This window comes from Sprattus sprattus (genome assembly GCF_963457725.1).
Source record: "Sprattus sprattus genome assembly, chromosome: 13".
NCBI classification, from domain to species: Eukaryota; Metazoa; Chordata; class Actinopteri; order Clupeiformes; family Clupeidae; genus Sprattus; species Sprattus sprattus.
Genome location: NC_137911.1, coordinates 25,798,647 through 25,826,146, shown reverse-complemented (window position 1 = coordinate 25,826,146; position 27,500 = coordinate 25,798,647). Strand labels below are relative to the sequence as shown.

At 46.3% G+C, this 27,500-nt stretch overlaps 1 protein-coding gene across 1 annotated transcript in view; it reads left to right on the top strand.

Annotated features, from left to right (window-relative positions):
* Positions 1 to 10,482: 10,482 nt before the first annotated feature.
* crim1 (cysteine rich transmembrane BMP regulator 1 (chordin-like)) overlaps positions 10,483 to 27,500 on the top strand; it is a 103,367-nt gene continuing 86,349 nt past the window's right edge. Inside the window, 2 exon segments of the mRNA XM_080850699.1 lie at positions 10,483 to 11,397; positions 23,888 to 24,061. Coding sequence (XP_080706825.1) covers positions 11,085 to 11,397; positions 23,888 to 24,061 — 487 coding nt within the window. The 5' untranslated portion in view covers positions 10,483 to 11,084.

The window sequence follows — 27,500 nt, the reverse complement described above, 5'->3', positions numbered from 1 at the left end:
GGGGGGGGGGGGGGGGGGGGGGGATGGGGGGGTCGGCTTGGGTGGTGGCAACACTGGGGAAGATAGTCATAAATGCCCAAACAAGCTCAAGGAAGAACATTAAACATAAACACCCATTTGGGTAGTTTGTTTCTAATCAATCTTTGAGCATTATTTTGTGTACTGTGTGTGTGTGTGTGTGTGTGTGTGTGTGTGTGTGTGTGAGTGTGTGTGTGTGTGTGTGTGTGTGTGTGTGTGTGTGTGTGTGTGTGAGAAAGAGCTATGGGGGACCATATATGTCTTAATGACTGACTCTTCCAGCAGAATTCTCTCCAAAGGGGCAACTGAACTCCTTGAAGGCTCTCCAAGCCTCTTAACCAAGAAACACTTGTCATTCGCCGTGCCAGATAAGACACTGAGTTTAAATATGCTGCTATATTGGATTCTGGCAAGAGCCATTATGAGACGAACTGGTACTATTTAGCATAAAAAAGAAGGATCGGCTGAAACAAACCATTTTTCAGGGTTTTAAAAGCACGGCTTTTGTAAGATCTGTTTTCCTCTCTTACCTTCTCTTACCTCTCAACCTTAAAGAAGGATATCAACCAAAATAGGTTTCTAGATGTAGGAAAATCTTAAGCATCAGGTTCTGCCAACACAATTTCTATCTGCACCAAGAGTCTGACATCTGCTGTCAAGTAAGGCCTTTTGAAAGTGTTTCACGGTAATGGTGGCATTTCTTATAGGGAAGTATTAGATATACTTAGAGGAACTAAAAAAAGAAACTTGGTTAACGCATGGAAATACAGGGCTGGTTTTTACCCAGTGGACATGACAGTATTACAATCAAGCTGGACCATTTTTCTTTGTTGAGCATCTGAGTTGCGGAGTGTCTTGGTCTGAACTTCTGCCGTAAGACACTGTCATTGCACACCAGACTCTTGGTGTACCACAGCACACACTGTCACACACTGCCATAGCACATCGGACTCTTGAGTCTCCCAAAGCACACACTGAAAATATACGTCAATTTAAAAACAGGCCTCCTCTGCCAGATCATTAAATGCATCCATGCCCTCTGGAACACAATTACAAAATTGAGACAATCCTTAAATCAACAACAGTGTGCGACAGCTCCCACATTTCGTGAATACACAGAACCCGAGCCGATTCGTCTGGTCGCAATCACCACTTCCAATAAACATTTTCATAAAATTGCGTGCCGATTATCGTGACGATTATCCATGCGCTTCATTCCCTGCTCATCTCGCTCAGCGCTCTCGTTAAAATTACAGCGAGGATCGCCACGCGACTCCTGCAGACAGACCGAATTAAATCGGCTTAGTTTGAATTGCCAATGGCAACATTACCGGGGTCCTGGGGACGGCTGTGTAACTGATAACCATTTACATATGGCACATGAAACCATATCCCACCAAGCTTGGCAAACAGTCAACTCAGCTTTCAATCAGTACACAAGAGGATAATGAGGAGGGGCGAGGAGTAGGAATAACACTTAATGATTCGGTGATCATCTCCAATGAGCCCAGAGGCTGTGGTGGTGGTGGTGGTGGTGGTGGTGGGGGTTTGAAAGAGAGATAGAGAGGAGGAGAAATAAAGAGCGGAGGAGAGACAAGATAGAAAGAGAGAGAGGGGACTATACAGGAGGAGTCCCTGATTGCATTATGCATTGTGGGTTCTGGAGAATTTAGAGTGATTGGCTGCATTAAAGGTTTTTTAGTGCGGTGCCAACAGTTTGGATAGATTTCAAACTGCGAGGGTCATTTGCATAACAGAAATGTTCTCAGAGCAGGGCTGGCAGATGTAATGGAGGAAACAGCTCTCAAGCTCCCTATCACAGTCTGGTTGAAAGAGGTGTTTGTGTGTATGTGTGTGTGAGAGAGATAGAGTGTGTCTGTGTCTCTGTGTGTGTGTGCTTGTGTGTGTGTCTGTGTGTCTCTGTGTGTGTGTCTCTGTGTGTGTGTGTGTGTGTGTGTGTGTGTGTCTCTGTGTGTGTCTGTGTGTCTCTGTGTGTGTGTCTCTGTGTGTGTGTGTGAGAGAGAGAGAGAGAGAGAGAGAGAGAGAGAAAAACGGAATTAGTGCGTGTGTGCATTTGGTGGAGCAGCTCAGGGTGTGGGGTGTAGTTTAGGAACACATCAAGAGGATTGTGACAGCAATGTCACCGTGAACCTTTGTTTGAATGCCAAATCGAGTTGTTCACTGGAGCTAATAAAACTACATTAACCAAGCACCCAACTCACAATATAGTTCCCTTTAGGACCCCCAGGTGCCATGAACAATTCAGGTAACCCCGTATAACTGCAAGGCCATATCTCCTTTATGCCTTCCTTGAGGAAAATGAACAGTGCTTAAAGGCAGCTTTCAGAGCAGGAAAGTAGTTTGCCGGTAGGCTAGCAAGGCAATGAGGTTTTATGAACCGGGGGTCGGAACATAGAACACATACCACTACATTTCACAGGCACAACGTTTGCGAAAAGTACAAAGGCGTGATGTAAAATGAAAGACAGGTCCATTAAGGGCAAGTCTTCCATGAAAGTGTTTCTGTAGTTGAATTGCTAATAGGTTGCTTGCAATGCTGAAAGTGTGAAAGTGAAAGTGTTTCTGTAGTTGAATTGCTAATAGGTTGCTTGCAATGAACTTAAATTAGCCCTGAAGCACATATGCTTAAGACATGTACGTGTAACCTCTAATATACTGTCATTTGCTTTGTATGCAAGCAAAGGTGAAACCACAAAATACTAAAGCCTAAATAGTGAAAACTACACAGCACATTTTAAAACAACAAACAGTTACCCACAATGGGCACTACATTGCCGGACAGCAAGCAAAGTTTGTTGCGCATGAACCAAAGCTACCATGTGCCGTGTTGGCGCAATGCATTGACCCACCCATGTTTGCACTTGGGATCTTTTCCACTACCAATTTTGTATGTTTCATGTACTGTATATACTAAACTATATTTGTATGTATAACGTTATTTACCACATGTATGGTATCACGCTGATTTGATTTCCTCTATGTTCCTGTTTCTTCTCTTATCTCTACCCAGCCGGCCCTCAAGCAAGTGGGCCCCCCGTTGTGTTCTGCAGGCTCTGCTTCTTCCTGATTTACAGGGAGTTTGCCCCAGACAGTTATCCCCTGTCGACCATTGTGCTTTCTCTAAGGTGGTTGAAGCCTTGGGCTCAGCGCCTTGAGACCACTTTCCTTGACAGCGGTCATTAACTGCATAGCAACGGTCAGTTATCGGAAAATAGTTGACCGCAGAACGTTGGGAAGCCCCATTCAAGTGAATGAAGCATTCTACAGCATTAAGAAGAGCCGTGTAATAAATACATTTGAATTGAATTGAATCTTGCTCATGGTACTTAATTAGGAAAAAGTTTTTTGCCAAGTTATTAAATTAGCTTCAGTTCGTTACTCGTTGCTTTGCTCACTACCCCTCAATGAAATTAGGGCCCCATGTATTTAAATTAGGGCCCCATGTATTTAATTGCCTGCTAACTTCACCTTGAATTACGAATAATGGATAAATAAAATGTGGGACAGATTATCAGAATCAGATTATTTTACATTTTTTCCGATTGTATTTCTCAAACAAGGCCAATTGAGAGAAAGCAGACCTGGTGGTATCGCTTTCTCATTACTGAGTAGAGAACTACAGCAGATGTCTAACATTTAGCTTCCAAAGGGCCGTACCAAATCCCAGACTCCAGAGGACCGCACCAAATCTCAGACTATCATCTGCTATTTCCACCAACTCCAGAAGTCATTTTGCAGGGGCAATTTAGTGACACGGGAGACGAACGGGCAATAACAAATCTCATCAAACCTAATCCAATAAGGCGGCGGGGATCCCTGCAGCGGCCCCTGTGAGAGCCGGCGGAACCCGCACTGCCGATATCAAAACAGTAGGGGCTCAATTACCTTATAATGTCGTTACAAAGCTGAACACACAGCAATTAAGAGCCCATGCCGGGCGACGGCATCCCTCCCTCCCACGCAAAGTCAGACTCATCCGCACCACACTTTACAGGGAGTGTGGTAGATCGTTAGGATTGGGATTGGCTTTCTGGCGCAGTCCACAAGGTTGTGTCATTGCGTGCCTCTTGGTCCCTTTGCTTTTAGGTAGACAGGCAATTAGTTGCCAATAAAGCCTGATAGTCTATGACTGGCCACAGATGTTGGCTGGTCTTTTGTTTCTTAAATGACATTTGGGAGTTTTTGCTGTTATGTAGAATGGCGGTGAAACACTAACAGTCGTCTCAGTGGTGTGTCTGTGGATGTGTGTGTGTCTGTGTGTGTACGTATGTGTGTGTGCGTGTCTGTGTCTGTGTGTGTGTGCGTTTTTGTGTGTGTTTGTGCGTGCATCTTTGTGTACGAACCTGTCTGTGTGTTTGTGACGGCTTTTGTGCAAGTATGTGTATTTGCTAAGAACATTTGTGTATTCCCATACAAAAGTGTTTGCATGGCATGGTGCTTTCCACAAAAGGCATTGTCACAAAGCAGCTTAGCTTACGACTGTAGAATGAACTCCTGGAGAGAGAGCGCCTCTGAATGGAAAGGCAGTGTCTCAGACAGTGTTTGTCAGCATTTCTCCAGACCTCAGAACCAGTGGTGGCAACTGAGCAGCAGCAAAAAGGGCCTGTGGAGGGCATTGTAAAGGAAGGAGAAAAGGAACAATGTCTTTTTAAAAAACATTTCCAAACATGTCTGTCATAGAGAATGCATTTAATGGGCCCTCCTGCACAGACGTATGGCTTTGTGATGACAAGGGAAAACCTGTGTGAAGTCTCATGTCTGTTTGGATTGTAAATACAGACTAGCGGAGTTACCGCGTGGGACTGTTGTCTGTCCTCCCAGCATGCCCTGGTTTCGGACTGTTTTACTCGCTATCATTCAGAGTTGTATATCCGTCTTGTGTCCTGGTAAGACACAAAAGACAAAAACTGTAATGTCTGAGGCCAGCGTGTGTGACTGTTATCACTGTGTGTGTGTGTGTGTGTGTTTTAACATTGTGTTTGTGAATTTAAGCTCGTATTAGTGCACTGCGCTAGTCTAGGGTTAGCGTCCACCGTTCGAGTGAGCGTCACTGTGAAGTATGTCCTGGAGCCGCCTTAAAACTGAGGTTCTTGTCTCCGCGTAGTCTTCTTCCATGCTAGCTCGCCACATTGGTGTCAGTAAAGGGGACGGAGCCTCCAGTGTGTATCAAGACAGAGGAGTAGGAGGACAGGTTTGCCTGCCACAATGTCAGCTGGAAGAGGAGTCTGAGCTTCCTGCACGGACGTAAACACCGATGGCAGTGGAGCTGCATAAGCCTGCCAGCATAAAAACAACTAAGTATGCTGGCAAATCAGCCTGGGAGGCTTTCCAGGCCCAATTCGAGCCTGGGCAAACAGAAGCCTTGCAAATTGCTCTTTGTTTTTGACGGACGATGCACTGTCTCGCCTCCTGCTTTAGGATGCTGGCGAGAGGGGCTGATTGCGGCAGGCTAACCAGCACACTAGGGGAGAGTTTGTGGCAATGTTTGTGACCGCTACTGCCCAGCGCCGAAAGCCAGAGCTCTCCTCCAAGGCTGATGCATGTTGGTTGGCCGCCTGCGTCACATTAAAGGACTGTATCTGAACTGCCAGCTTGATGGTCAACCCTGCCAGGGCCTGGTTTCTATGACTGGACTATGATTTCTCTGGTGCAATCCGGCATCCTTCCGGGCACCATCAGACCCCTCTCACTCTCGCTGGTCACCAACCCCACCCAGCTGAGGACAGTGACAGGAGAAAAAGGCTGGCAAGTCCATGAGACCATGAGTTCTGGCTCACCGACATCCAGGACCTGTGCATCATTCGGCCTGGAGCTGCTGACCCATGGTGGAGACTGTGTTGACGTGTCAGGGGCAGTCACCACCCTTCGGCACGGAGACCGTGGTGCTCCAGTTCGGTCTAGAAAAGAATGACGGACCTGAGGGCCAGTGAACCAGCTGCCAGAGCCACTATCGCTCCACGGAGCTGAGCCCCTGTGCCTCATTGCCCTAGCAGCCTCCAAGCCTCAGTGACATCAACACCACCAGCAGCTGCGTCCTGCATCATCGCTGCCAGCCTTGGGGGTCCTCTGCATGACTGCTACCGACCCGAGACTGCATCACTGCTACCGACCCGAGACTGCATCACTGCTACTGGCCCGAGACTGCATCACTGCTACCGACCCGAGACTGCATCACTGCTACTGGCCCGAGACTGCATCACTGCTACCGACCCGAGACTGCATCACTGTTACTGGCCCGAGACTGCATCACTGCTACCGGCCCGAGACTGCATCACTGCTACTGGCCCGAGACTGCATCACTGCTACCGGCCCGAGACTGCATCACTGCTGCCTGCCTGAGACTGCATGACTGCTACTGGCCCGAGACTGCATGACTGCTACCGGCCCGAGACTGCATCACTGCTACCGTCCAGAGACTGCATCACTGCTGCCTGCCTGAGAGTCTGCCGCACTGGCGCAGCCAGCCCCTAGGGCCCTTTGCCTTGCTGCTGCAAGCCTGGGGAGGGGGCTTCCACATCCCTGCTACCAGCCCAGGGAGGGGGTCTCCACATCCCTGCTACCAGCCCGGGGAGGGGGTCTCCAAATCCCTGCTACCAGCCCAGGGAGGGGGCCTCCACATCCCTGCTACCAGCCCGAGGGGTTGCCTTGCCGCCACTGCCAGCCAGAGGGTTCTTCGCATCGCTGCTGTCAGCTAGGGGGGTTTTCCATGTCGGCACCGCCGGTCAGCAGGTGTCCACGCCGTCCCTCCGACCCCCGACCCCTGAGATCAGGGCCCAGAGCTGACAGTGTTTAGCGTGCTGGGGGTGGGCTAACGGAAGCCAGAGGCTATGTAGTGTGCTGGGGTGGGGGGCGCTAACCGAATTGCATTTCCTCACAATATTTTTGTGTGCTGTTGCAGAGAGAATGCAAAAGCATTCTGAGGCAAAGCAAACTTGTTAGTGTTGGAGCCCAAAAGTATCAAAGGAGCACAAAGTAATTTGCAGGAACACAAAAGCAAATCAGAAATAATAATCTCCACCAGGAATAAATTGTGTTTTGAACAGATCTCCAACAAATGCTATCACTGATAAAATGATTAATTTGTCTGTATGAGTTAGGTAAGACTTGGTAGGTAGCCAACAAATCTATCTGGTTGAGAGTTGCCACCTCCGATTTGGAAATCCTCCAAACCACATCCGTTTTAGATGAAGGCTTGATTTTGCATCGACAATATTTACCAATACACATACAGTATTAAGGTACAATCAGTCACCTATTTACACAGTGCAGTAATAAAGTTATGTCAACAGCTTGCATTGCCTATCAACATCTAAATGTACCACTGTAGTGATGACTCAAGTGAGCCAAAGAAATGTCCTTAGCCGTGCTGCAGATACGCTTCGCTCCACCCTATTGGCTGGAACACCTCCACCCCCTTCCCCGATGCGCTGCCGTGTGTGGACCCCCTTCCCCGAATCGCTGCCGTGTGTGGACCCCCTTCCCCGATGCGCTGCCGTGTGTGGACCCCCTTCCCCGATGCGCTGCCGTGTGTGTAGGCCATCTGCACCCCCTTCCCCGATGTGGTGCAGTGTGTGGAGGCCGTCTGCACCCAGTGGTGTAGTCCAGGGTATACGCAGGTATACGGAGTATACCCACTTATTTTTCGGTCAGCATTGCCTATACCCACTTCTCAAAACAGGGCGTTTATCCTGTGCTGTATGGGCTGCTTAAAAAAAATAAGAGTATACCCACTTCTCCAGGGACCACTACACCGCTGTCTGCACCCCCTTCCCTGATGTGCTCCCGTGTGTGGAGGGCGTCTGCACCCCCTTCCCCCATGGGCTGCCGTGTGTGGAGGCCGTCTGATAAAGTCCAGGCCCCCCTGGGGGCCCCTCTGGTGCACCTGCAGGTCAGCCAAGAGGAAAAGCCCGTCCAGGAGGCTTTAGAGCCTCCGCCGCTCGCCAAGAAGGAGCTCTTTTGAAGCCTGTCATATCAAGGGTTAGAGTGGTGGCAAGGATCCCAGAAGAAAGAGGAGGGTGATTTGGAAATCCCTATAGTTTATTGATCCATGAGAAATGGCCCCCTTCGCTGTAAGGCCTTTTAAACCCCTTTTTGAGGACCCTCAAGGGATCCACTGTCCAGCGCAGACATGGAGAAAAAAATGATAAAGCTTCACAATCCAGTTAGAGGTCAGACCCTACTTTACCCCCCGTGACAAGCAGAAGGCCCCTAGAGACTGGGCTTTTATTTTGTAAAAAATAAAAAATAATTTTAAAAATACAGGCAGTGTTGAGGGTATAGGCATGCAATCACCAGGTAGCACACACCTTTAACCTTATCAATGATTCATTTACATTGTATACTCTAAAAAAATGACAGAAGGTTTTGAATCAAACCGTTAAAAACACACCAGAAAATGGTAGGCTAAAAATGTGTTACAAATAGGGATGCACCGATGCATCGGCCGTACATCGGTATCGGCCGATGTTTGCCTCTTTTAATGTTATCGGCCTATCGGTAATAAACTTGACTTTCACCGATGGTACTGGCCGATGTTTATGGCAGGCAGTTTTTAAAGAAAAATATTGTATTATATTCATTTTAATCTTGAATTTATATGGCATTCCCTAAGGGTTTATGCTGGTGTTTTGTAAGGCTGCATTGCAAGCATCTGTTTACAGTTGAAATGATGTCTTGATGCCTGGTGATATTAGATTAAATAAAGTTTAGTTAAACTAAAGATTGATTCAGAAATCTGATTGAATTTGTGCTCATTCAAAGTTAAGAGTGATAAAGGGCTGACATGATTTAACACATTGCTTTTTAGATAATGATGTCATTATTTTCCTGGCACAAAAGGGTGAATGAATAACAACAAAAACAAAATAAACAAATATCGGTATCGGTATCGGTATCGGCTAGATTGTTGTTTTGAACATCGGTATCGGTATCGGCCAAGAATTTCCATATTGGTGCATCCCTAGTTACAAATCCTTTCAAGTCCACTCGAAACCCATTTATACCTCATACCTGACATGTGTGGGCTCACCGCAGGATTAGAATGACTTATCACTCTTGATCCCTTCCACATCTGTATGCTGCTCTTGTCACTAGTGTGGTCAATGTCTGTTGAAGCTTTCAGTAAATCTGTTTTTTTTGTATTGCGTTTAGACTTGTTGGCTCACATGTAAATAATGCAAATAGAGGGCCACTTTTTGAAGTCCAGAGTTATTCACCAAAAATGATGGTAAAGCGTGTGTTGGTGCTTGGTAGTAAATTACTTCAATTTGAAGGAAATTGTACTGAACAGCTCTCTCCTGTGTGCCCAGTCAAGGTGAGAAATAATTTTACCTTGATTCTGAGATTTTATTTTGATATTATTCATCAGGCAACCATACCTAAAGTTATATTTTATAGGGCAAACAGCTTTACTATTTATGTAATGTAGGCATTTCGAAAACTCATCAAGCACATCAAACAAGAACCTTGCACCTGGAAAGGTTAGCTATTTGATACGCATAATCATATTACTCAACTAAAGAAGAGGATATTAAGGAGGAAATAAGTTCCATTGTCAAATTATGCACACTGAACATAGCCCAACAGCAGGGATTTGCTGGCATTAACGTACATGATTAAAAGGGAAACAAGCCAAGTGGTGAAAAGGATGAAATTCATAACCGTTACCCCGCTCCCAAATCCTAAAGTAAGTCTGGCAAATGAAATGCTCTTTAGAATTTACTGTGGACCCAAGGGGAGACGCTGAACCAATCCTATATTTTAGGGCACAGATATACTTTCAACACTGATTTCATATGATGTAGATTCATTCTCTGCATCTGTGTCCTAAATGTGCATTCATCTGTATACACCATATACCTCAATAACATGGTTTTAGTGCAATGCTCCTGCAGTATGGTAAGTGAAGTAAAAATAGAAAACGAATTTAAAACTCTATGTTGTGTTTGTTTGATCTCTTTTCCTAGTTTTTTCTCTTTCACTTCCAGTACTTCTGTGATTCTAAGGGATCTTATTAAAACCAAAATTATCAGTTCATTCCGTGTCCAGGAATAACTGCACTTCCCATTTTCGTTCCCCTTACTTGTATCCTTCAAACTAGTCAGCAAAACATTTTGTTATGAATTCGCATGTATCACAAGATCTGGCGTCAATTTCCACACTCTTTCTTATCTAAGCTTTTATTTTCCTTTTTTCCCCCTGACATTACGCCCCAGACTCCTCACCTGCGCCCAAACAAAACAACGGCCCGGGCCTGCGTATCACAGACTTCAATTCGTTGTTCGTGCGCCAACATTTCCTGTGTTCCATATCTGGAATGAACTACCCATTGGAGCAAAGTAATGCAGGAGGGGAGTGGTTGCGTTATGAGGTCACGGTGCGAGACTGCACCGAGCCAGCAGCGGGCGGAGATAGTCCCGCAACCAGAGAGGCATAAACATGAGACCGAGGAACACGGCAGACACGGGAGCAGGAAACGTTTGATTTCAACAGACGTAGAAGTGAACCAGTGCCAGCGACCAAATAATAGCGCTTCTTTCGCCTTTACAGGGATTTTTTGGAAACATCGCACATCGTTTTTCGGAGCTTGGAAGGCGCAGAAGAGAACAAAAATCCCCCGGATTGCATAAAAAAGACTAAGAGACGCGGGGAGACAGAGAGGGGGAGAGAGAGACAGAGACGCATGAGTCCAGAAAAGAAAGTTGTTTCGGAAAACAAACTAGAAGGAACTCCGAGAGTGTAATAGCATAGCGCACTAAAACCATGCTGTCTCTTTACAGCGTGGGGTAGTTGCCGTTTCTCACACAGTTGAACGGATCGCTCATTTAGTGGCTTGTAAGCCTTCTCAACAAAAGTTTGTCGTGCGGTACGTGTAAACCAATACAACAGAAATCCGGACATTTTTACGGGAACTGCAAACCCCTCTACATGCCAGTTTAGAACGGTGTGTTCTTTCATTAGGATCGTTTCCACAAAGTTTTATCTCTCAGGATTGATTTGGGGGAATCGGGAGTGGGTTTGGATTATATATTTTCCACTTTTGCTACATGGCCTCCTCCAGGATGTATCTTCCAGCGAAATGCATTCTCATCTTCCAACTTATGATCTTGATTGCGAAGAACAGCCGGGCGTTGTTATGCCTGCCGTGCGACGAGTCGAAATGCGAGGAACCGAAGCAGTGTAAGGGCGCCGTGGTGCCTGGCATCTGCGGGTGCTGCACGGTCTGCGCCAAGCAGAAGAACGAGAGCTGCGGCGGCATGTACGGTCTGTATGGGACTTGCGACCGGGGGCTCCGGTGCGTGATAAGACCCCTGGTAAACGGCGGCTTCATCACGCAGTTTGAGGTTGGAGTTTGCGAAGGTCTGTATGACATTTAACTATGTTTGCGAAATACATTTAACGATTTGTGGAAAGTTGTTTTAATATCAGATTAATAGCTACTGTGTTTGTTGTGCTTTTCAGACAATGACAGCATTACATGCTGCTGTGTTTGACGTTTGCTCATGGAATTGGTTACCTTATTTTAGGTAACAGGAATTGTTTAAGATAAAAACTGTTTACTCATTTATCTTAATTCATTAAACAGGTATATTTGTCTATTTGTTTGGCAGAAAAGCTGAGCTGTTAAAATTATTTAATTCCTTTTTATATGGAACATGCAAAACATCACCCCATTACTATACCACTGTTTTATCATGTCTTAACAATGTTGATGGTTTGAGCCAAGCTGGTTAAAATTGAGGGTACAGTTAATATTCCCGGGCCATATGCATGGCTCTCTCATTGATAAACTTATTGAATTCGTGAGGAAGATGCGTTCATCGTCCTCTAAATCGTTTGATATGGTGGGACCGGGTACGAGAGTGACTGAGCAAGCGAGCTGGCTAATGCGTTTGCAGCATGTGGGTTTTCCATTTCTTTGGGGTATAGCTAACGAATTCCGTGCTGTTTTTGGACATGGAGCCAGCCCCAGCCCCTCCGCCGAGGCATGTTGGTTTTTCATCGGAATGTCTGCTATGTGACTCAGCTTGCGCGTCAGCCTCGTATATTTTACAACATATGAGGGGAGTACGTGTACCGCAAATATCTGGAATCTCGAGTGCTGTTGACCCTCACAGAAATGTCTTTGTCACATTTTGCGCTAACCTGGTGGTTCAATTGCTAGACTATACGTTTCGCTTGTGGCTCTAGTTTCTAACATAAGAGCATTCCTTTCTCCCCGAAGACCGTACTGCCACTGTGGATTATAGAGCTGTGAAGCACAAGACCAGTATTATCCTCACAGTTATTTAAACCAATCAAGAACAACCGTTAGAAACCATCATGTTTACCTCCACATCTTTTGTTTTTCTTAAAGTAGTAGGCTCCAACTCCTACAGGTGGGCCTCACTACCTGAAGGGAGGAGCATTTTTTTTAGGCACTGATCAGGGCTATGGAACCGTAACGGTAGTTAGTGTTTACAGTATGTAGTATAGGAAGATGATTATTATTGGTCTTGAATGTTAGATTGCTTTTTTGTATGGTTTAGGCCCATTCCATAGCATTAGGGAACATTGTGTTTGTCAGAGGAGAGGGTCAAACAACGGTTGCCTCCTTTGCTGTGGCGAATCCTTGTGCGGCACTTAGTTGATGCGGGGGGGAACTAGGGGGGCACTACTCGGCGTGGGCACCTCAGGTTGCTTGCCCTCCCTTTGGGGGTGCACCCCCATGACGTGGCTTAGGCAGTGTACTGTAGACTGTATATTTAGTCAGTTACTGTGACGTCATACATTGATTGAAGTTACTACTGACCATAATCAGTTCATTACATTTGGGCATGACTGGAATCGACCCCAGGTCAACTGCCTGGAATGCCACAGTACCTCCAATACGCTTGAACAGCAGGGGGTGCACACTATTAAGGCAGTATTGACGAGGTTTCTGTAGCAATAGTGCCTATCTCATCGCTTATCTTATCGGCATTCCGTAACCAATAGTCACTAGGTTTATTAGGCCGCAGTCTGAGAAAAGGGCTGCTCAAGACCCAAGAAGTGCCCATGCAGTAAGATGTCTGGGCTCCGGTTTCAAGCCAAGCCAATAATGAAAACATGCTGATGGCATTTCCAAAGGTTTGGCATGTACTGTCTCAGGTGACGTCCGGCATAATCCAGCCAAGAAAACACAGTGTGTCTGTGTCTGTGTCTGTGTCTGTGTCTGTGTCTGTGTCTGTGTCTGTGTCTGTGTCTGTGTCTGTGTCTGTGTGTGTGTGTGTGTGTGTGTGTGTGTGTGTGTGTGTGTGTGTGTGTGTGTGTGTGTGTGTGTGTCTTAAGCCGGATGCCTGCTGAGAGGAATGAACAGGATCAAAGCATGGATCGCAAGTACATCGCTCTGACAGTCTAACCTTTGGCCCTGTAACCCTGCCGCTCACCACTAATGACCTTGCATTGCTCCCCTCCAAGATCGTATCCACCCCTTCAGCATGCCTCTGTTGTCATGACGACACTCTAAACACTCTGATTGGGACCTTTGCCTTTAATGAATCATTACAGTTATTGGCTCTGTGGTTTTAAATGAGTGTTATGGGAGCTCTTACAGTATCAGTAGAGTTATAACTTAATACAATACCATCACATGCCTTTTTTGGCCAAAGATAATTTCTCAGACTGCTCAGGGGCCAAAGCCTATGTGGGTCCCATTTTCATCCTTGGTTCATCAAACCCAAACCTCTCAACAAGTGTATATCTGCGCCAATTGTCTGCCTGACTGATCTTAATATTTACCTCTGACAAGGTGATGATGGTTTTGGTTCGGTTTGTTTGTCTGTCTTTGTCAGTAGGATTACGCAAGAACTACCTGGCCTTTTTTCATGAGGCTTGGAGGTGGGGAGGGGTAGAGCATGGGCCATTGAAGAATCCATTAGATTTTGGTTCATGTAGGAATATATTTTTCACTTTCTTTTGACATTGCAGTGGCTTATTGGCCTTGGCGGAGGCCTACGCTCTCTAAATGTGCCCTTCAGGTTTACTTGACGTTGGCAATCCCATATTTGTTTTGCAATTCAAGTGTTTATTTATGAACATACATGGTACATAGCTCATAAGGTACAGTGTACAGAAAAAGGAAGGTCAGAATACAAAATAACATATTGGTTGAGTGTTTCCGGCCATCCCACTATTACCAGCAGGACGATCAGTCCGGAGGACTAGTGAACACCAATCTTGTGTCGGAGGATGCACATGGTCTTCTCTGAGGGAATTGTTTTCAGGCAACGAGAGGGGCTACCTTTGATCAATGCATTTACTGACCAAATGCTGTTAACCTCTGATCGAAGAAATGACCTGGTCAAATACCCATCTCCTCTCCGCAGATCGATGCTTCAGTTCCATGGGGAAAGCCTACCAGCCTACCAAAGGCTTGCAGGTGGTAGCGTAGAGTTGCAGGGGCCGGGGCGGCCGGGGCGGCCGGGGCGGTGGGGGGGGGGGATCAGTGGAGGTGGAGGAGGGTTAACCTGAGGTCCTTGAGGCAGCAAGAGCCCTCTCTGGGGTGCAGTGATGTGTTGTCATGTCCTGCTTCTCTCGTTAGCGCTGGTTGGCAGCAGTGCTAGGCCTTTCCCCTCTGGGAGGAGAGAGAGCTTTGCTCCAGAGCTCCCCGCAACACAGAAGTTACATTATCACCTCGCGCCAAAGCCTGCCTCAGGCCAGAGGGCAGTGCCGAGCCCTGCCGCGGAGTCTAATCTCATCACTTCTCACTCGTGCGCCAGGCACTTTCTGTCCCCTAAAGTTAGCGGGGGCTGCTACTACTGCGACCGCTACTGCTGCTGACTTTTGTGGGCAAACTAACCACTTTGGGGACAGCACTAAGGCCCTCCGTTTTGCACTCCAGCCCAACATTTGACTGCCTTAGCTGGTGTACTTTGCGGTGCTTTCTGTATTTTGAAATAGAAAAGAGACGTGACAAGGCAAGCGCAAGCGCTCATAGGTTTTTACCGGTGGTTACATCACTTGTCCCCTAAAGTGAAGAGTGAACCTCGTCGGCTTCTGCTGCAGCGGCTTTTCGGGGGTTTCTTTTTATTTTCCCTCGAACCTCTCAGCACGTGTGCACTTGATAAAAGCCGTACAAAGGGAAGCTGCGGAGCTGTTTCCAAATCCAACAGACGATTTCAAGAGAAGAGAGAGAGAGAGAGAGAGAGAGAGAGAGAGTCTCGGTTAAGTCAGGAGAAGGAGGAATGGTATTTTGAAGCGACGGGGAACTAGAGCACATCCTCTTCCCCTTGTTTTTCAAGCTTCACCCCATGATGAAAATGGGAGCCCTCGGCCTGCCAAAGCAGGTTCAAGTGCTCACTGGCCTGGCTGTGCCTCAGATCGGCTGCCTGATGTTGCCAAATAGTTTAATGCTTTAAAAAAAACCAACACCAAAGTTCATACAGTGGGGGAGTGGCTGTGTAGATGGTGCCTTACTCTCTCTCTCTCTCTCTCTCTCTCTTTTTCTCCTTTTCGCTGCCTATCTATCTCTCCCTCTCTTTCTCCTTCTCTTATGTTCTTTCTGTTTAACATTCCTGTGCTGCTTTCTATTCAAGCCCCTTGCAAGCTATGGCATGAGGGCTCGGGAGAAATAATAATAATTGATTTGCCTAGCGGACGCTCCCATCCAAGACGGCGTGCATAGTTAACATTTTTTACCTTGGGATACCATCCATTTACTCAGCTGTGTATTTACAGTGTAGGCTTAGGTTGAAGGGTTTCTGTCTGTCTGTATGTCTACCTGCCAGCCTGCTTGCCTTTCTGTCGGCCTCATCTATTCATTCATCTGCCTGTCTGTCTGTCTCTCTCTCTGCTTTCCTGCTTCTCTCACATTCTCTAGTGATGAGGAAACTGTCAGGCTCTTCATTTGAAAACTCAATGGTTGGGGGTCCTGTCATAAATTCTCGACTCTAAGTAACTGTCAGGTTCAGGCACAAGGCAGCCTCACGGTTGCATATTCTATTTTTTCATGGTAGATGACAGATCCCGGTCCTTGGTTGTCACAAGGGAGCCTTGTGTGTATGTGTGTGTGTGTGTGTGTGTGTGTGGGTGGGTGTGTGTGTGTGTGTGAGACAAATAATCCCCTTTGTAAACACACCTGGGGATGGAGTCATCATCTGTACTCCATGCTAATATAATGAACAGCTCCCCTTTTGTTGCTGTCAGTCCTAATGATGTGTGTGTGTGTGTGTGTGTGTGTGTGTGTGTGTGTGTGTGTGTGTGTGTGTGTGTGTGTGTGTGTGTGTGTGTGTGTGTGTGTGTGTGTGTGTGTGTGTGTGTGTGTGTGTGTGTGTGTGTGTGTGTGTGTGTGTGTGTGTGTGTGTGTGTGTGTGTGTGTGTGTGTGTGTGTTGCAATGAATTGGACTTCAAATCATTTCAAAATAAGATCTAAATAATTGGCTGTCCAATTGCTGTCTCTGCTCAGCAATGGCCTCTTGCTGCTAGGCAGTCTGTTTGCGAAACAAGGACATCTCACCAGAGATGGGACCAGGAGGCATTTCCCATCTGGTTTCCTGCTAACTTTAATTTTCCTGCACCCGTGAGCATGTTGTCTCAACACCAATACCAAGAGGGGGTAATTGTTGAGGCATCTTTTATGTTTTCTTCTTCTTCTTGAATAAGTCAGAGGTTTCGGGCGCTAATTCCTCTCTCACTGTGTTGGTGGGGGGGAGATGTGTGTTCGTCTCCCTCGGGAAAACAACAAAAGTTGCTCTGAGATGGAAAGTCCACTCCTCCCTCCCCCCTTTCTTTTAAAAAATGGATGTCCCTGCCATCCCACATAAACGTGTGCCCGGTGTATCTGTCGATTTCCTGCAAAACAAGATGAGAGAAGGCCGACTGAAATTCACGTGGAAGCTCAGACTGTCTTGTGCAGTCAGGGAAGACAAGCAGAAATGTTTGACCCTTCCAGCCCACCCCCACCACCATATCCACCTCCTGCCCCTCTACTCTATCTCCAGCTCCTGCCCCTCCATCTCCATCACAACCATCCCCACCTCCTGCCCCTCCACCCTCACGTCCTGCCCCTCCATCTCCACCACCATCCCTGCCTCCGAGGCAACACAAGTGTGTTGTCTGCTCCACAGGCAGCTAGCAGGGAACCGTGTGTGTGGTGTTATGGGGGGTTATCATTCTTCTGCAGCCTGGTAGACGGGTAGCTGCAGAGGGAGGAGGAGGAGGAGGAGGAGGAGGAGGAAAAGGAGGAAGAGGAGGAGGAGGAGGAGGAGGAGGAGGAGGAGGAGGAAGAGTGCTAACAAACGGCAAGAAAGAGTCATGGAGAAAGCCAAGCTTTGAGGCTTAGGCTGCACCCAGAAAACACATACTGTAGCCTTAGGCTGAACTAAAATATATGCACTCTTAAAAAACTTCAGCTCTTTTATCCATTCTTTCAATTAGCATAATTTCTTTCAGTGTCTCTTTTTTGTCCTCTCCTTGCTCATTTACCTCTAACCTGTTAGCATGCTCGGCACATAAACAACTTTTATTCTTGAGGGCACACAGACATGTAATGAATGAAAGCTGTTGGTTACAGTTTCGGGTGGTGTTGGAGCGGGTGGTGTTGGTAGTGGTGGTGGAGGAGGTGGTGGTGGAGGAGGTGGTGGTGGAAGGGATGGTGGTGGAGGGGGTTGAGGGGGTGGTGGTGGAGGGGGTGGTGGTGCTGGTGCTGGTGGTGTTGTTGTACGTGCTTCTTAGGCTTGATAATGTGCCAGGGTTTTATCAAAACACCATTGTTAAAGAAACACACGTGGACCATGCCTGCTTATCTTTCCTCGTTTTGATTGCGTGGAGAAGTTGTTAAACATTTCCCGGGGTGGATTTGCTCCTATCCACCACAAAACAGACCCCCCTGAATTTAGACGTTTAATTATCCTTTAAATAATACAGATTTTTATAGTTGGAAAAATTAAGTAGATTTGTTTTTAAGGGCTGAAAATGCTCAAATTTTTTTTAACCTTTATTTTCAAATATTGTATTGCGGTACTTTCACACAAACCCTAGAATGTTCCTGAATGTATAACATGCAGTGATCCAACTATGTATATAATCGCTTGTGTAGTTTTGTCTCCACTTTTACTGTTATTGGCCTATACATAGTGATACGGAGTTTAACTGTTTAGAAACAGCCACAAAGTGAATGCATTCTTGTATGAACAGTTTAAAGCTCCTTTTTTGATTGTTTGTATCGGCAAGACACATCTCCTTAAAGCAGCAGTAAGGAGTTGTATACTAGTTATATACCCTTATGACGGATACCTTAAATGTTAACACATAGCTCCTTAATAATCTTAATAATGAACATTTGATAAATTCCAGAAAATACCTTAAATCTTCCCTGTATTTCAGGGTTAGTAACTAAGGGCTTAGCTAAATTCAAGGTCAACTTAAGGGAGCATGTTAAGCAAATTGAGAAGCCTTTAATATAAATGAAGGGCTTTTGCACAGTTTCAGGGCCAAAAGATGGGAATGTAAGTGTTACTTTAAGCGTTTTATGTTTTGTAGTAATCTGCCCTGATGACATTGAGGAAGATTGGCATTCAACGATGCAATTGATAAATGTCTTTATATACCTTTGGCGTGTGTGTGTGTGTGTGTGTGTGTTTGCTGGTCTGTTTGTGTGAGTGCGAGAGAGTGAGGAAGGTTCTCCTTTGGTTGTACGAGCAAGGAGGACGGCGTCCAAAAAAGAATTATGCTTTTAAAACATGCTCGCTGGCTGGTGAGGTGATGGAAATCTAATCTCCATCGCTATAAACAACTTTGCACTGAGCAGGCAGGGACCAGGAGCAAGGACATAAGTCCCTTACACCCACACACACGCACACTCTCACATACACTCAAATAAGTCCCTGTGTGAGGCACTCACCCCCCAACCCTCAACAGCATTACCACACACACACACACACACCACACACACACAACACACACACATCACACACTCTCTCTCTCACTCACTCACTCACTCACTCACACAGTAACTACCACTACAAGTACAATGGGTCAACCCAAACATAAAAATGATCGTCAATTTGAGTCCAAGGTCAACCTTAGTATCGTAAGGCAGAGCCATAACCAAGATCTGGGCTATTTTCTTGCAGGTTATTCCGATTTGATTAAAGTGGGATAATTGAGTTGAGTCAGTAGTGCATTAGCGAAGGAGCTGTCTTGCTAACTCAATCCACACCTCTGTCATCACACTAACAGCCACACACACACACACACACACACACACACACACACACACACACACACACACACACACACACACACACTAATAGCAGTCCCATTAACCATTTTACAAGGGTGTGCTATTGGTCCATTTAGGCAGCAGCAGAAAACAGTGAGAACACAAAGCGCTGTGCTGCTGTGACCGTGATATTGACCGCTCTGACACTCACTTGCTACAAATAGCCAATTTGAGAGTATGGAGCAGACTGTCCCCACCCTCCCCCCCCACCCCCCCCCCTCCCTCCGTCCCCTCCGAAGAGGAATCTGTGGGTTTCTTGCCAGGAGCATGGGCAGTGTTGTTTGGCTGGCCCCCCATCTAAATGACCTGAAGGTAGACACCAATACACAGTGGTGTACACACACACACACACACACACACACATACATATATAGACAGGGTCATGTCACAGGCTGCCTCAGGTCACACACACAATCTCACACACACAATGTCACACACCCTCTCTCACTCACACACACACACACACACACACACACACACACCAAAACAATCTCACATACACACAGGGACAGTGTCATAGGCTGCCATGGTCCCAGTCAAGCCCCTCGCCAGTCATCAGTGGTCAGGGTCACCTTTCTACTGGAGTGAACATGTGGAAAAAGGACCACCCACACACACACACACACACTACACAGCACAGATGATCACCATCAACTGCACTGATGACCGCTGCCATGAGGGTGGCTCCCACTGGCTGCCTTTTGGGAGGGTAGCCTTTTAGATAACCCCAATCAATACACACACACAGACTCTGTCTCACACATACACACACACACACACACACACACTCACACACACTGTCTGTCGTGCAGGCTGCCATTAGTGGTGTACAGACAGTGGCGGTATGCTCTCTGTGAAGGCTCCACGGCCGAGGAGGCTGATTGCCAGTACCACACAGAATAAAATTGGATTCCCAACCAACTCAAGGCTGTCTCTGAGGTGGGCCGTTGTTTGGCTCTCTGTTGTGTCATACCTGGAGTCTCTGCTCCTCCACCGTAACACCTCAAGTGCTCCACACTGCTCTGTCCTTAGGAGTCGTCTCTGCTCTGTCCTTAAGAGTCTCTGCTCCTCTGCAACCCCTAAAATGCTCCACACTGCTCTGCAGCAACCTGTGCTTGTGCTCCTACGAGTGTTCCCTCATAAACATGAAGATTTGGGATTTGTCCTTTATGTGCTGTAAGTGTATTAAAGAGTGACTTACATTATTCACTTCATCATCAAAGACAGTTTTCGTATGATCATATTGAAGGATTGTCATGCTTGAATTCTCACTCACAACAGGAGATACTGAATGAGAACAGTCTTATCCTTATCGGGGGGGGTGACCCTGCATGGGAAACAGGATATTTATCTGTAAGGGAACAATATGCACACACCAGTAGGGGGTTAAACATTCCACACTTTTCTGTGGTGATTAAAAAGACAGCAAAAAATTTGAACAAAGAAATTGAACAGTCACTAGTATGAGCCTCAGGGGGGACAGAGCCTTCTTTCTGTAGTGCCTCACGCAGTCTCTGGCCAATGGAAGCATGGCAGGGGACTGCACCCCTGGGCACTGATCTCGGTTACTCACCGTTCTGTGATGGTGTGGGTTTTTTGAAGTATCGCGCACAAAAAAAAAAATGTGACTCATGACCGAACGGGACACCGTCCCTGAGGGGACCTGTCCCGCGGTGGCTCCTGTGAAGTCGGCGGCTCCTTTTGAACTCGGAGAACTTCCGGACCGAGAGGAGGGGAACGTCCTGTATTTAATTTCACTCCCCCCTTTTTTTTGTGGGGGCTGCAGTGAAAGGCATAGAGTTTCCCAGAGATTCCTGATCCCTTTTGATGGAGGATAAGTGTCCAGGCGATTAGCACATCTCTCTATTGTGTGGGTTGTTCCCAGAGGGTCTCTTCCGTCACATCTACTTCGTCCTCAGGAGCACATGTCTTTTTTGTCTGGCACCAAGAAGCAGAGTTTCATCATAATGATGAAGAATGCCATTCATGTCAGAGGTATTCACTGCTTCAAAAGAATGCAGAAAATAAATGTGTATAGTACATGCATAATATAACCTTGGCATTCGTCTAAAACTGTCATAACGTGTCTTTTTCCTATTGATGCATGCATCTAAAAGCCTAGCTGGAGTTGACCTTGGATGCTAATTAAGGCTCATGTGTTTACCGGTTTACTCTTTCTTCGTCATTGTCTGGTCAGTCGGGCGGTTTGTGGTGAACCAATACATTTGGGAATGCAGGGGCCGTAGAATGATGGAGGAGAGAGAGAGAGGCCTCTACATTCTAGAGGTCAAGGACCAAGGCATTCCTCGAACGGTGCAAACCCATGCCACCGTTGTGAGCGACGCGATTTCTAAACCCAATGCATTTCAACGGGAGCCAGTCCATTGTGACGTAGATGAGCGATCTGAGCGACGCGATCGATGAAAAATTCGAACATGTTGAAACTTATGCAATTGAGGAGCGATTTTTTTTTTTTTTTTTTTTTTTTTTCCCGGCACCGGCCAATGAGATTGTTTGGTGTTGTCTTTGACGGTTTTGAAAATTGTAGGACTGTATGCTATTTCCACACGCTACACCACGCCCTCTCAAAGCGATGGAATTCGGTCACATCGCGTTGCGTCGCTGGCATGGGTTTGCACCGTAATACCTGAGGATTCCGGTGGAAAGGCTTTCAGAGAGAGAGGCAGACGGAACTAAATGAATGTGATTCTCCAGGGGTCAAAGGTCAAAAGGGGTCCCACATGGAGACGTACTGGTCTGCGTGACAGAAAAAGAGCCAGCGGAACTCGCCGTAAACACTGGGATAGGTACAACATCAATGCTCCCGAGGTTGGGACATGAGCCGGCAGAACTCAATGGAAACACTGGGATAGGTACAACATCAATGCTCCCAAGATTGGGACATGATCCAGCAGAACTAGATAGATAGATAGATAGATAGATATATAGATGGATATTTTATTGATCCTGAGGGAAGTTAAGGAACTAAATGGAAACACTGGGATAGGTACAACATCAATGCTCCCAAGATTGGGACATGATCCAGCAGAACTAGATAGATAGATAGATAGATAGATATATAGATGGATATTTTATTGATCCTGAGGGAAGTTAAGGAACTAAATGGAAACACTGGGATAGGTACAACATCAATGCTCCCAAGGTTGGAGATGAGCCAGCAGAACTAAATGGAAACACTGGGATAGGTACAACCAGTGGTGTAGTCCAGGGTATACGAAGGTATACGGAGTATACCGACTTATTTTTCAGTCAGCATGGCGTATACCCACTTCTCAGAACAGGCCGTTTATCCTGTGTTGTATGGGCTGCTTAAAAAAAATTGCAAAATTCAGAGTTTACCCAATTCTCCAGGGAGCACTACACCACTGGGTACAACATCAATGCTCCCAAGGTTGGAGATGTACCTGAAGATGTTGTGCAACAAGAAAGTAAGAAATGAAGTCTGGGCTGGCTCTGATGGGGTGATGTTACTACAGAAAATATGAAATCAAAAAGCAATCACATTTTCGAAAACCGTCCCGGTACCAGCATGACCTGTTTATTCCATGACAAGTTAATGCCTGTATGGCCTTTTCAAATGAGGCCCTGTATGAGGCCTTTGAGAGCTCAGGTGGGTGGAAAAAAGCAAGATAGATAGGCACAATGTTTACATGTATGTGCGGTACCTGCATGCAGAAATCCCTTAAAATATGTACAGTCCAACACCTCCCACCTCAGACTCATGCAGACAGAGATAAGGTAAACACACAGGGACCGGAGCACCAGTGCCCTATCTGTAATGTATGTTTGCTCTGTAAATAAGCCTTCATAATGTTGCCGGGAGATAGTGGCACGGCGAGGTTAGGGGTTGTTCTTGTTTTCGAAAAACTGCCTTCCGCTGGGAAAAAAAAGGAAAAGAAAGAGGAATGCTGGGCTGTTGGCTAAGAGTGCCGACTGGGGTGCCAATTGCTAGATTTTTTTGTTTGTCTTTTCACACCAGCCATTTTCGTTGGACACCGATCCTGGAGAGTAATTGCTGACACAGTCAGCCTTTCCTTTCGGTGCACTTCGACCTCGTGGCTGTGATGAGACCTCTCTTAATGCATCGTCATGGTGATAACTTTAACAAGGTCCCCTTCGATTGGCCAATGGAGGGGTCAGATACACCCCTCCCCACCCACGCCCTTTCCCGTTTGAAGGAAAATAGGAAAATGGACGACACTACACTACACAACAAATACCAGCATCACAACAGTGACAAAAAAATAAGATCAATACGACAATACAGTTTCAATAGTAAACTCCTTGAAGTGCAGGAACGTATAAGGAAATTGATTGTCAGTGTGTAGGAGCTAGACGTGGGGATTGTAGTCAACAGTGCCCCGGCGAGATTTGGTTGAACATATTTATGCATACCATAATTATCTAGCCTCCTGGAGCTGGAATTTATATCATTTCTGTGTGTGGAAATATTACCAGAGGCCTTTAATCAGACCAGCAGGTAACCTTGGTGCACATCCATGGTGGAGTGAGTCCCTGTCTGTCGGGGTTTATTTATGGGGGAACCTTAAAGTGATATCCTGTCTTGTCTCCTTCCTACTGGCTCAGATGAAAACTGGGACGACGACCAGCTTTTGGGATTCGAGCCGTGCAACGAGAACCTGGTCACCGGCTGCAACATCATTGATGGGAAGTGTGAATGCGATAGCCTCCGGACATGCAACAACCCATTCGAGTTCCCCAGCCAAGATACCTGCCAGACAGCCCTGAAGAAGATTGAAGGTATGTTTTTCCCCCCCCTCTCTCTCTCTCTGTTTCTCTGTTTCTCTCTCTCTCTCTCTCTCTTTCCTCCTTGCTTCTGTCTCCCCATGTTTCTCCCCACTGTTTGTCTGGGGCTCAGACGGTGCAAGTGTGGTCATGTCTGACTGAAACCCTGGCAGGGTGTTCTCTTCCGTGCACTGATTACGCAAACCCAACTGAAAAACCATTCATTCTTCACACCCTGAATGCGTCTGTGTTTGCGGTTACGCAGTTTTCAGGCTGTCAGATATCAATTAATCACAGGGCAGGTGGGAAAGTCAACGTTGGAATGCCATGTTAGTGTTCAGTTTTTGTCAAGTTCTGTTTCCCTCTGAAAACTTTTAATTTAGGCTGTTGTTGTCTTTGATAGTCATCTTCTCGAGGATATGACACATACATTAGCCATACCTGAAGGCGTTTTTTAATTCATTAACTTTGCTAATTGGAGCAGAGCCTCTTAACTCATTTATACATATTCAGTGATTAATCAGCAAGATTAAACAATTTGAAATATCAGTCAAGGGCGACGTGGCCCCAGAAAGTGATTCAATTTCTGTTCCTGTGATCATTTTGTTCTTAATAAATGACATTTACGTGTGTGTGTGTGTGTGTGTGTTTGTGTGTGGAGCACGTCATTTTCACCTGCAGCAGCTCTCTGGTTGCATGTGTGTGTGTCTGTGTGAAAAGCTTCCTGTTTTCACCCTGCATGCTTAGCATTCAGTCTAGCTGCCCTTTCAAACGCATGCGTGAAAACACCCCTAGGGAACAACATTTTTATCTTCTCATTTTGATGTTTTTCTTTCCTCTTTTCCTTTTTTCTCTCCCGGAGACATAGAAAGGGGATTGGCATGTTTTGGTGTGTTGTGTTTTTTATGGGCCTTGGTCTCTGTGTGTGTGTGTTTATGTGACGATTTCCTTCAGTATGTCTGTGACAGAACAAACAAACAGGTTGATTTGTCGGGGCCTGATAAGCTTCCTAATAGGCCTATCAGCGAGGGAACGTGGCGTTGAGGAATGCGCTCCTGGGGCGGATATGTGCCCGCTCCACGTTTGCTCGCGTGCGTTGCTCGTGTATGTCTGTGTGCGTGTTTATGTGTGTGAGTGTGTGTGAGTTGCTCGTGTGTGTCTGTGTGTGTGTGTCTGTTTATATATATGTGTGTGTGTGTGTGTGTGTGTGTGTGTGTGTGTGTGTGTGTGTGTGTGCGCGTGTGTGCAGAGTCGCCTCCCTCACAATTAAGCACAGAAAATATGAGCTTGTTATCGCAACGGCATCCTAGCAACTGGCCTGATGGCCCAGGCTGTTTTATTGGGGCAGGTGTGTGTGTGTGTGTGTGTGTGTGTGTGTGTGTGTGTGTGTGTGTGTGTGTGTGTGTGTGTGTGTGCCTGCGTGTTTTTGTAGGATTGGGAACATCAGGAGCACTCCTCCTATCCCGCCGTGGTCTCCTCCCCCACTGCGTTGGTGTTTTGTCTGTGGAGCTGTGTGTGTGTGTGTGTGTGTGTGTGTGTGTGTTGTGTCTGTGGAGCTGTTTGTTCTTGCATAGTTTTGACTGGAAATTCCTCTTGTGTTTCTGATCTCCCCCCTTTCTTCTGTTTAGCCAGGGGGTTTGTCATGAGTGTGCCTTTTGTGCATCAATGTGGTATGCTGTCACATGTGTGTTGAATTGTTGCACAAGGGACCCTGTAGAATGGCAAAAGAATTGGGCTTACTTTGCTGCTGCTGCTGCTGTTGTTGTAGCGGTTGTACTGTTTGAGGCCTTGTCTTGTTTGAGTTTATGTCTTTTTTTCATTGAGGAACCCTGACATATCTTTACAATGACACAATACAAAACCCCATTCAGACCCAAACCCATGCAATGGCCATGTGTCAAAGGGCATTTAAGGCTTAGTTAAGTAACGTGTAATATTGTAATGGGAGAGAATGGAGCTTGAAACCAAAAGGCCTTTGAAAACTAATACAGAAAGCTATTGACTTTCTGTGCTTAAGAATATATGAACTGAAGAGTTGTCAGTTGTTAAATGGTAGGACTTTGGTCTGCCTGTGTCCGTTTGTCCGTTGACTTAAGTTTTCTTCTAAACCACAGGAGAACCACTTTGCCTCATTACCACCTCTGCTGGCCTTCTGTGTAGCACTGTTTGTTCTTTATTTAGCCTAAATAAATGACTGTAATGTTACAGTAAAAATAATTACAGGAGAGTTCAAGGTGGCTAATGTGTGTTTCTTTAAAACCCTGAGCAAGTTTAGTTTGTGAACAAGTGGCAAAACAAGTGGCCGGAAATCAGAAGAATTCCCTTCGAGAATCCCCAGAGGCTTGCTCTCTATTTACAGACTCCGGCGCTTTGTAAGCATCCAGTTCTGCCCAGAGGTTTCGATAAACATGCTAAATGCTATCTGACGACGAGGAGGGTTCCAAACATAGGCATGGCTCGTCTCCAGCAGCGGTTGATCTCCTGCTCGCGATAATGAATGGTGGTTGGAGCTGGTGGGTTTCCAGCATATATATCATCCTTGTCTGGCTGTGCTCTCTGCATCACCCATAACAGCAGGCCCTGAAACCTCAAAGTAGCTGTTTTTCAAGGGTGATTTAGCGCTTCAGTCTTTCGAAATGTCCTCAGATTACCATTCAGCATCTCTTGTCAGTGATTTCTCCTGATTTGCCCCCGAGTCCAAATGTGCCGTTCCCCTTTGTGGGAGTGTTTGTATTTGTGTGTGTGTAGTGTTGTTATGTGTGTGTGTGTGTGTGTGTGTTTGTGTGTGTGTGTGTAGTGTTGTTGTTGTGTGTGTGTGTGTGTGTGTGTGTGTGTGTGTGTGTGTGTGTGTAGTGTGTGTTAGTGTGTGTGTGTGTGTTTGTGTGTAGTGTTGTTGGTGTGTGTGTGTGTGTGTGTGTGTGTGTGTGTGTGTGTGTGTGTGTGTGTGTGTGTGTGTGTGTAGGAAACATTAAAAGAGACTGAGCTGTGGCATATCATAATAGCCTGTTTCTTGTGTCTGAAAGCGATTTATTCTTTGGCAGTTATATAAAGCCAGTTTGTTTTTCTTTCTCTGTGTATCTCGCATGCATCTGTTTGTGTTACACATGGAGATGGGGGGTGGGGGGGGGGGGGGGGGGGGTGTGGGATGAGGGGCCAAGGGGGAGCGCATTCCAGCGCGGTGATACCAGCATGCTTCCTATTGTTATCATTTACATAAGAAACATATTACTGTCGTGAGTCATCAGCCTGATCTCTCCATTTCTGGACGGTTAGGTCCACAGAAAAAAAGGATACTGTTTCCTCCCATCAACTCGATCAGAGTAACACCACCATTGACTACTGTAGGTGAAGCGCAGACTGCAATATTGGCAGCAGGAATGAGCATATGGACAAGAGGAGGTGTATTGGTTGGTTTAAATTCTTTAGCCCTTTAGCAAAAAAACGGCGATGGTTG